We start from the raw sequence: 10,287 nt of genomic DNA, 5'->3' as shown, positions 1-10,287 counted from the left end.
TACCGCCCAGGGAGAGGGCCAGCGGGCTCGACCCCAGGAGTGTCAGGAGGGGGACACTGCCCCTGCAGACATCGGCCCCCGCGCCCAGTCCCCCGAGGTGACGTGGAGGAAGCGAATCCCAGAGCCAACCCTGCCCGCACCAGCGCCCAGCCACTCTCCCCGGTCGCGCCCTCGCTGCCATCCCTGCCGGACAGCAGGGGCTCGGCGGGGGCCGTGGACCGACCAGAGGGCTCCCTCTAAACTCCGATACGGAAAACCTTGCCCTATCGGGTACCTCCAAAGTGTGACTTAAGCTGAAACTGCAGGGCGCAAGTAAGGCGGCCTACCCGAGGACGTGGCGGAGTGCAGCGCTCAATCACACGGGCGGGTGTCCGCCTCGCTTCTCCATTGCGCATTTGGAGCTGTTCTCGGCCAGGGGGTCTCCTCGCGTCCCAGCGTCTTCCCGCCCACCGCAGGGAAGCCCCCTGCTCTCTAAGAGAGTGGGGAGGACCGTGAGAGCCCCCAAGCCCGCTGTGCTGAGTTGAAGAAGAGGAGGGTGGGAACCCCCTACCCATTAAGGGATGCGGAGGGGAGGGGAATCCCTCCTGCGAGCGCACAGAGGGTGAAAAAGAGAAAGTTCCCGCGACCCTCCGAGTAGGGGATACCAAAGGATGGGAGGTCTCCTCCCGGCTACGCTCTGAGAAAGTGGGGAGGAGCGTGAAAGCACCCTGTCCTACCCACCCCCCGCACACCACTCAGAGCCTGGGGGGACTGGAGGGTGGGAGGGCCCCTCCCCGCCGCACTTGGAGCCAGTGGAGAGGAGTTAGGAGCCTCCGCAGTCTTCTGAGCGAGGTCGGAGGTGAGGGCGGCAGGAAGCGGGAACCCCCAGGCCGCGCTCGGGGACCGCGCAGGGCACGGTGGGAGCCCCCGCCCGACCCCAGGCTGAGACAGCGGAGGGGAGGTGGACCTTGCCCGCGCTGATCGTGGGTGGGTCTAAGAGAGGGACCCCCGGGGCTGGGGCGCGGCCCCCGCCTCTCCCCTCCCAGCACGCGGCTGGGCGCGCCGGCCCCCCGCCGTGCCCGGCGCGCGACACGGCCGTCGGGGGGCGGCGGTGGGTGGAGGCCTGGCTGCGCCGCGCGGGGTGCGGGCAGAGGCGGGTCGAGCGCCCCCTGTCGCACCCGCCCCTCCCGCGCGGTGGCGGCAGCGGCGCCGCCGGGAGCTGCCCCCGAGGCCGCCGCCCGGCCCCCGCCCGCGCGTCAGCGCGCCCAGCCCGGGGCGCCGAGCTCCGCCCGCGCCGGAGGCCCCTGCGCGCAGCTCGGAGCGCGGGCAGCGCGGCCGGCCGAGGCAGCGCGGGGCTGGGACGCGGGCGGCTGCGGGCTAGCGGGCGGCGCGGCCCCGGCCGGGCGCGCTCGGCGGGCGCCCCGTGAACCGCCCCGATGTGGCAGGAGGCGATGCGGCGGCGCCGCTACCTGCGGGACCGCGCCGAGGCGGCGGCGGCGGCGGCGGCAGGCGGCGGCGGCGACGGCGACAGGCTGCAGCGGTCCCGGGACTGGCTCTACGAGTCGTACTACCGCATGAGCCAGCAGCACCCGCTCATCGTCTTTCTGCTTCTCATCGTCATGGGCGCCTGCCTCGCCCTGCTCGCCGTCTTCTTCGCTCTCCGGCTGGTGAGTGGCCTCCCTGCGGGACCTGCCCGCGCGCCCCGGGGCCCCGAGAGGAGAGGGAGGTACCCGCCGAGCCGCGTCCCGCCCGGGGCTACCCCTCTGCCCGCGGCGCCCTGCCCCTCCTGCCTGCCCGCGGCCGACCTGGCTTGGGCGAGAACTGAGGGCGAGAGAAAAGTTTCCTCGGAAGGTTCTGCCCAAAATAAAGTTGCCGGGGTGTGCACTGGGTGGACGGCCCGGGTGTGTGTTTTCCACCTCTGCACACCCGCTGGCAAACTCGCCGCGCTTTCCACTCGGCGCCGCTGGCCGCAACAGCCGCTCCACTAGGTCTGTGTCCCTCCGAATCAGCCTCGCGCCTCTTCGCGAGACCGCTGCCCAGCCCCTGAGCTGGCGTTTTAGTTATTTAACTCTCTAAAAAGCCTGCCTCGGGAAAGTGGTGAATGGAGAGGAGAAATGAAAACAAGTATTTTATTATGCATATTTGCCTTTAAATCTGTATGGTTTAGTCCCATAGACAGGGCGAGATGGGGTGTTGACCTGTTGTGAATCTTCAGCCTCCAAGTGTATAAGTAACAAGCATCCGTGAACCGTTGATTTCCTATTTCTAGAGAGGTAGTTAGTCGTGTTTACTTGTTTTGCACAGGTTTTTAAACTGGATTTCATCACTGGGAGCGTAATGCAACTCCACAGCTGATGTCAATTTTGCCAATTTATATTTTTCGAGTAGAAATCCTTGGCTCACTCCCGTGAGCGGTGAGGGGAAATCTGTAGATGGCGGTAAGCTTCCTGTTACTGATCTTTCTGTTGGTGTGGTTCAAACTTTTGCACCGCCTGTGATATGTATGTGCAGATCGAGTGCCAGGCATTGATTAATCAGTGAGATATTTTTGGTCAGTGGTTGATCTGGGGATGTCTGCATCGAATGATGTCTTTTTAGCTTAGAATATAAACATACACCTATATTCATGTCCTTGGAGCAAAAGTGTGGGTGTTTGCTTTATTTCAACACGTGTGCAAAATAGCTGTCCTTGGGTTTTTGGCAATTTATTCTTCATATCCTGAGCCAGATGGTGCTCTAATATTATGCATGGGAAAACTTATCATCTGGGTTCTTTAAAAAATGAAGTTTTCTTTTTCCCCACACTAGTCAAGAGGTGTTGTCTTCTGCTGGAATTCAATGAGATAAGAATAGAAATTAGAAAGTAAATAGAACATCACGATGCCACCGATCACAACTGGGTCTTTTATTATACAACATAGAGTAGAGAGCACCTTAATTCTGTATTCTGGGTGTGAGTTCACGGCAGTCTTCACACCCTTGTTACCAGCCTGGAATGCTCCCTGGAATGGCATCTTTGTCTCTTCTCACCACTTTATAGGGCCAAAGAGGACCTGGTGAGAGACTTCTTCTCAGTCTCATTGGCAAGCAGGGTCTCTAAAAGCATCTCCTTCTCATTTCCATTCTTGCAGGGAAGAAAACACATCCCTTTTCCTCTGGAAAAAGCAGCCAGGACATTGCTACTTGTGATTCTGTTGAATCTGTAATTCAAACCCGTTCTGGCTGGTTCTCTTCCAAATGGAAAAGAAGGAGCAGGTGATGGCCTATTTATAGCACCATTAATATATTTAAAGACAAATGTGAAGTTCATGCTCCCCTACACACACCACTTTGTTTGCTATCATACAGATCTCTAACTTCTTAAACCTTGATCTACGTAGATGTTCTTGAATGGGTCGTCAGGGATTCAGCACAGTCAGCTGAAAGCTCCCTTCTCTAATTTGTCTTTGATCTTTGTGTTTCTTTACCCAGTTCCTTTATGTTCCATTTCACGTGGTGCAAATGCTGGAGTGGTATCTTTTTAAAAAGCTTATTCGGGCATCTTTACTTTTCTTGATAAATCAATCATTCCCACACTCTCCTGGCATTCAGCTAAATCACTTTAAGTACAAAGCAGGCATTTCCCATGGCATGGCTGTAGCCCAGGGTGAGGTCCAGAGATGGTGGAATGGATCCTGTCCTTTGCTCTACCTAAACCATGCTCTGACTACTTTGTAAATCCTTCTAGGTGATGAGCTGTGCAGAAATGTTCCAGAATCAGGAAGGGTGACGTGGTCTGGTGGAAAGGCTACCTTCAAGTGGGCACTGGGGCTACTTACTGGGCCTGGCATTGGGAAATGCATGGGAGGAATGGGCACTGTCCTCTGCAACTTGACCTTAGGAAGTACTGGTACAGTTCTGAGATCTGGACAGCTCATTTCTATTTTGCTTTTAGTAATAGCATAAACAGCAGTTCCACTTTACTACATCCATCCATGTAGTCAAAGATGGCTAGGTTAGGAGCATTGGAAGATGGGACAGAGTTAACATGGAGTCATGTGCACACAGAGTGGGGTGAATTCAGTTTTCAGACTGACCAGAGCTTGGCTTCCCAGAAATCTACACTGGGAGACAGAAATAGCTGCCTGGGGCCTGCCCAGGTTTCCACCTTCCTGCGCTTTCCTGGAATCACTAGGACAGATTCTTCTTTCCCTTGAATCTGCCTGATTTTGATTTCCACTAGACTTCCATCAGTTCTTGTAGTAGAAAAAGTCTGGTAACTTTCTTAATGCATATCCATAGTTTTCTGGAACATTTGAGTCACAAGATGATCCTGATAGTATCCAAGTACATAGTGATTTTTTGGTATATGTAATTGCCTTTGTGTGAAGTGACTTGAAATATCTTTTAAAAAGAAAAAAAGTAAGCTTTGTCTTGACTTAGTATTTCCCTAATTGGCATTATTCACAATCTGCTTTCACTTAATTTCAGTCTATGGTCAATCTATGCGTCTGCATCATTGATCACGAAGATAAGGTAATCTGCAAAGTATTTTTATTATATTTTAAAAAGTAAATTCTGAATTGAAACTTTACTATCTTGCTTAACTATTTTCTACATAAAAAGTGATTAAATAGGTTTAATCCCATATTTGTTAAGAAATATCAAGACGAAACAAATAGCACATATGATAGCATGTCTTGAATTTTAATATCTTGTTTAATAATAGGAAAAATATTTTCTGTTGCTTATGATGGAAGTTTTTGATGATATTACTGGGCATGGTGAACAAAATTAAATTACCCTCTGGCATGAGAAAACTTGGAACTAATAAGACCAAACTTTAAGTTCTAGGTCTTATGAGGTAGCTTCATTTTCCAGGACTGGTTCTTATTACTAAATGCATGAAAACCTCATCTCAGAATAAAATCCTCTCTCATTTATTATGTCCAAAATCAGCCAACTTTTCTCAAAATTTGCCCGTCGTGGTTAGGAAAGGCTGGCATAAATTTTTTAGTTTGTCAAATACCAGCTAGCTCCAGCCAGATTTGTTTTGGTTAAAATTTATGATTAGGGATGGTCAATATTTCAACTGGAATGGAAAAATTTCATTCCCATAAATTTTAAATAGTCAGATATTGCAATAAAATAGTTTTTTTCTGGTTTTTTTGACCGGTTTTTTTTTTAGTTTGGTAATATCCAAATGAGTATATACTTTTATCAGTATTACATATGTAATATGTATGATTTTGACAGAATATGATTTACCTTCTTGCTTTTACCGTGATTCGGTGTTCTAGATATTTCAAACAATGACCGTAAGTACTTCATTACAAATCAGTTTTCCAGCATCAGGTGTTTTTTCTAGGGGCAGATATATGAGTGTTTCTTTTCTCTATACATGGAGAAAGAATCCTAATTCTTCCAAAACGAATAAGTGAATCCAATCATTGTAGAGGCAAATTGGCTTTATTATTCCAGACATTATTTCAGCGCCCCTAGTGGGTGGAAGGATCAATGGGGAGAAGTCTTTTCTTGGGGAGTGGAAGGCTGGAGAAGGCAGATAAATACGTCTGACATCACCTCTAAGGAGCAGGCAATTCTCTGCATACTTTCTCTAGTCTCTTAATTCTGGGGGTGGAGGGGTAGTGCATGCTTTTAGGAATTGGAGTGGAGGTAGCTAAAGATCTGTCTTTCTGCGAATTTCTCTGTATGTGCAGGAGAATCTTACTTGGCAGGTGTTTGTAATTTGCAACCAGTAATTCAATAAGTCACTTTAATTATGATTTAACTGTGGTATAAACAAACGACAGTGAAAAACTATAGTTTTCTGCAGGAAAGATGGTTGCAGTTTAGAGGCCTAGCAAGAAAGGATTTGGAAGCATCCTTTGGACATTAAAGTGCATAATTAAATATATGCACGGTACCTTGCCTTCTCCATTTAAAAAAGGCAGAGTGTAATGGTTAAGAGCATCTGTGTGTGTTGGCATTTTGACTTTGTCCCTTTCCATCTCTGTGACCTTGGGCAAATTGTTCAACTCCTCTATGCCCCAGTTTTCTTGTTTGTAAAATGAAATGGTACCTGCCTTCTAAGGTGATGGTCCCAATCAGTACACGTGAAGCACTTAGAAGAATGCCTGGCACAGAGTATGCCCTCAGGAACTGTTCATTACTGGGTCTTCTGTAGTTGCATTTTCATTGTTGCTGTGAAAAACATGTAGTCACATAGTGTTAGAGCTGGAAGGGCGCTCATGCTACAGAGGAGGAAACTGAAACCCAAAGGCGGTGGCTCTTGTCTTTAAGGGTGCAGTGGTGGTGCTGGGTGTCTGACTCTGCCTGGGTGAACTAGGCTGGTGATCACTGCAGATCTAGAATCCCCAGCTCTGGTCCTAGCACAGCAGCAGTTTTCTTGTTTGAAATTTCATGCTGATAGGAAAGTCCTCAAGGTTCATTCTGTGGATGGGGTTACATTTCCATTTTTTTCTCTTTTAATGTTAAAGAACTGTAGGGATGCTTCCCCACGATTAACTCATTGAGGTAGACTTCATTTATTTCCTTTATGCTGAATGTTCCCAGGGTTTTCCCATTAAGCAGCAGGTGCATTTGCAACTTTGCTTTCGTTGGCCAAGTCCCCGGCATGAATACTGTGGCCTGTAAAATCCATTCCTGTGGAGCTCTGTGTGAAACTTACTGGTATTTTTTAACTTAAACATTCTATTTAAAAAATAATAATGCTGTTAGAGCTGATCTGTTACTTTGGTAAAGGTGTCTTATGATTCTATTAATTACTTTGATCTGTTTGTTCAGGAATTGCTAGTGATGGGACAGTCAGGGCTAGGTGCTTGTGCATAATCCGCTGGTACCCCAGTTCCTTCTATAACTCGATGTTGACATCAGTACGATCCACTGGACTTCACTCATTCTTCCCTCACTGATATTCACGGAGTGCCTGCTGGGGCCCGCACTGGGATGGGCATCCCTCTGGGTGGCACTCCATCCAGAAGCAGCTCACCTTCGACACGCTGCCACTTACCTGTCCATACTAGGGTGGTCTGTTAGCCTGGACGCCGTGAGCTCAGAGTGTCTGCATCTGGTCCTTTTTAGCTTTGCTCTCTCCTCCACTGCTTCCCCTCTCCTCGAAGCCTCCCCCTCCCCGTGCTGCTTATCCAAGTTCAAGCTCTCCTTCCTGAGCTTAAACAGGTCAGCCTGTGCTGTGCATTCCTATCTGTATTGGTTGCTGCCTCTGATGCCTGCAAAGCTCATTTGTTACATGAAATAATTTACCCACTCCATGACTGTCATCTGATGTGCAGAATAGTTTTGTCAGTTCGTCTTGTCTCCTCAACTAATTGTTAGTTTTTTCAGGGAAGAAACTTAGCACCCCCATATTTAATACAGTGCTAACCAGATCGCAGGTGCTTAACTAACATGGATAATTTAGGGGGTAGATGCATTTTTCCTTAGCTGCTGTCATTCCCACTGTGTAGCCTCTTGTTAAGAGCATAAAACTGTCACTAGACCTGGATCTGGTCTCAATGTTGCCACTTAGTGTTCCTGACAAATTAATTTATCTGCTGTGGACTAAAATGAATAACACAACCAGGCTCAGGGAGATATTTTGGGAACTAAGTAAGATGGATCCTGTGGACATTTAGCACAGAGCTGGGCACATGTCGTACCCAAAACAAATGTAGGTCATTTTTATTATTATACTTGGAGCACACAGGGTTTTCCTTGTCAAGGTCCCCTGTAGGTGTATTTCAGGCTGACAACTAAATGAGTACTAGAATTTTTAAACCTGGGTATGAAAGAACAGGGGATGTTTTTCTATTTATGTGATAAGTATGAATATAGCTTTGAGGTACTTAAAAAAAAAGATGGAGAAGCATAGATAGTTTAATTAAAGTCATATTGTGACACAAGTTACCGTTCTCTAGCACTAAAATTCTGCCAAATTGACACTGCTATTGGCCTTCATATTTTTTTCAATTTTGTTAGCTTTGGATAATGTTATATAATGTAAAATGAACAAGAGTGATAAGATAATATTTACCAGGCAATTCCCTGGTGTCAAACTAGGAAATAGATACACATCTGGCAATGCTGGTTTGCAGCCACCAGGTGCGTTTGGGGGGAGGGAAAAGGATTGTTGAGTCAGCTTGTGTGTTTGATCCATATGGCCAAATTAAGACTTTGCTAATGTTGCTTCAATGCCCTATTTGTATAAAGATACAATAAAGATCACAAAGAAGGGAACCGGGAGAGGTTTGGAGGAAGACTTCATTCGTTCATCTGTTGCTGGCAACGTTACAAATAATCATTTTTGCTCCCTCTTTTCACTTAGGCTTATGCTTCCATCCCCAGGTGCCACCTTCAGGTGAGAGTGATGGGCAGAGTTATGAGATACTCAGCCTAAAAAACTCCATGAGCAGCTCTGCCAACTAGTTTTCTGACTCTGCCCAGGGCTGTAGAACGACAGTGCCAAGACAGAAAGGACGAGAATACAGACCTGGGTCACCACCATTAGGAATGCATAAGGCCAGTTGTATCTCAGAGTCGAACCAAGTCACTTTTTGCTTGAAATGGAAGATTTCAATATTCAATGTTTAATTGAATATTTTATTCAATTAAAATCTATTGAATGAATAATTTATTGCTTTTGAAACATACAAACATAAAGTACAATGGCTTCTTTTTAGAACGTTGAAATTCTTGAGAAGACTTCTCAAGATGATGCTTATTGTCTGAGAGAATCTTATGAATAAATCAAGTGTCTAGGGTAACCACCCTACAGCAGGTTCCTGGTGGAGACGATGGCGGACCAGCACCATGGTGATGGGAGCCCTGACTGCAGGGTGTTGGGATTAGAATTTCTACCCAATTTCCACCAGTGTCCTTTATCATCCCTCAGATGTAGTGATGCTGGGATATTACAGCCAGGACGGGCCAGAGCTCATAGGTGCTGGCTTCCATTCCATGCTTACCCCAAATGCTGAATTATTGCGTGTGTTTTAAATGTACTGTATGATTTTTTAAGCTCTATAAAAAAAGGGAAAATAATTAAGATTTCTATCTACTAGTGAGCTGTGCATATGGTGAAGGAAAGGAAGTTTTAGACTGGTGCATTAGTAGAACTAATAAAGCTATGTGATGTTACAAATTCAGAGGATAAGGAGATCAGATGAATAAAAATGAAAGAAATAATGAAGAAATGTTAACATAGTTCACACACATGATTGATCTGACACCTAATCCTCTCCCATTATTGGCTTGCAGTTAATTCAAACACATAACATCCATATTCTTCGGAATTGGACTTTAGGTGCACAGAATGGGATTTATCATTTGATTAATTTGATTAATCTTTGATTCTTGAGCTCAATCCTCATTTATATCTATTTGGCTTGCTTGTTTATTTACACTAAAATTAAACATCCACGAACCCAGTCCAAACTAGAATATCCCCAATAGTGTATTTCAGTCTACACTGCACCTCTCCCATTCCCCTACCTACCCTCAGAAGTAAACTTCATTTGCACTTTTTGTTTGTCATTCTCTTGCTTTTCTTTTTGTTCATTTTATCATACATACCCTATATATATCATGTGGTATATGTGTGGTATAAAGTGGTGATTGAGGTCCATTTACATATTTTTTTTCTTGTGGAGAATCAATTTTTACTGATTCATTTTAGTTACTTCTTTCCCCAAATCTGTTATAAATCAAAATTGCATATATGAGTCGTTTGTTATGGGCTATCTTTTCTCTTCCATTGGTTAAGTTTTGTTCTTTTTTTTTTTTTTTTTTGCGGTATGCGGGCCTCTCACTGTTGTGGCCTCTCCCGTTGCGGAGCACAGGCTCCAGACGCGCAGGCTCAGCGGCCATGGCTCACGGGCCTAGCCGCTCCGCGGCATGTGGGATCTTCCCGGACCGGGGCACGAATCCGTGTCCCCTGCATCGGCAGGCGGACTCTCAACCACTGCGCCACCAGGGAAGCCCTTTGTTCTTTCTTAATACGCACACACACAGAGTATAATTACTAAGCTTTATAATACGTATTTATATTGGGCAAGGGAAGTAACATTCAGCTCTTTGAAAAGTTTCTTGGTTATTATTGAATTTTTGTTCTTCCATATAAATTTTACAATCAACTTATTTTAACCTCAATATGAAAAAACTCAAGTGGGATTTTGTTAGTGTTATATTAATCTATTGATTCATTGCTGATAATTGATATTTTATGATATTAAATTTTTCTACCCATGAACATGGGCTATCTCTCCATTTATGTGCTTCAGTAATGTTTTACAGCTTTCTATAGGCTGTTCT

At 46.3% G+C, this 10,287-nt stretch overlaps 1 protein-coding gene across 1 annotated transcript in view; it reads left to right on the top strand.

The window, feature by feature from the left end:
- The first annotated feature begins 1,415 nt into the window (after positions 1 to 1,415).
- ADCY2 (adenylate cyclase 2) overlaps positions 1,416 to 10,287 on the top strand; it is a 432,035-nt gene continuing 423,163 nt past the window's right edge. Inside the window, exon 1 of the mRNA XM_060009679.1 lies at positions 1,416 to 1,646. Within this exon, the coding sequence (XP_059865662.1) occupies positions 1,416 to 1,646 (231 nt within the window). The remainder of the gene's footprint in view (positions 1,647 to 10,287) is intronic.

The sequence above is a fragment of the Delphinus delphis genome, chromosome 3 (assembly GCF_949987515.2).
Source record: "Delphinus delphis chromosome 3, mDelDel1.2, whole genome shotgun sequence".
Taxonomy (NCBI): Eukaryota; Metazoa; Chordata; class Mammalia; order Artiodactyla; family Delphinidae; genus Delphinus; species Delphinus delphis.
The sequence above is the reverse complement of the archived record's forward strand: the minus strand, read 5'-3'. Positions and strand labels throughout refer to the sequence as shown.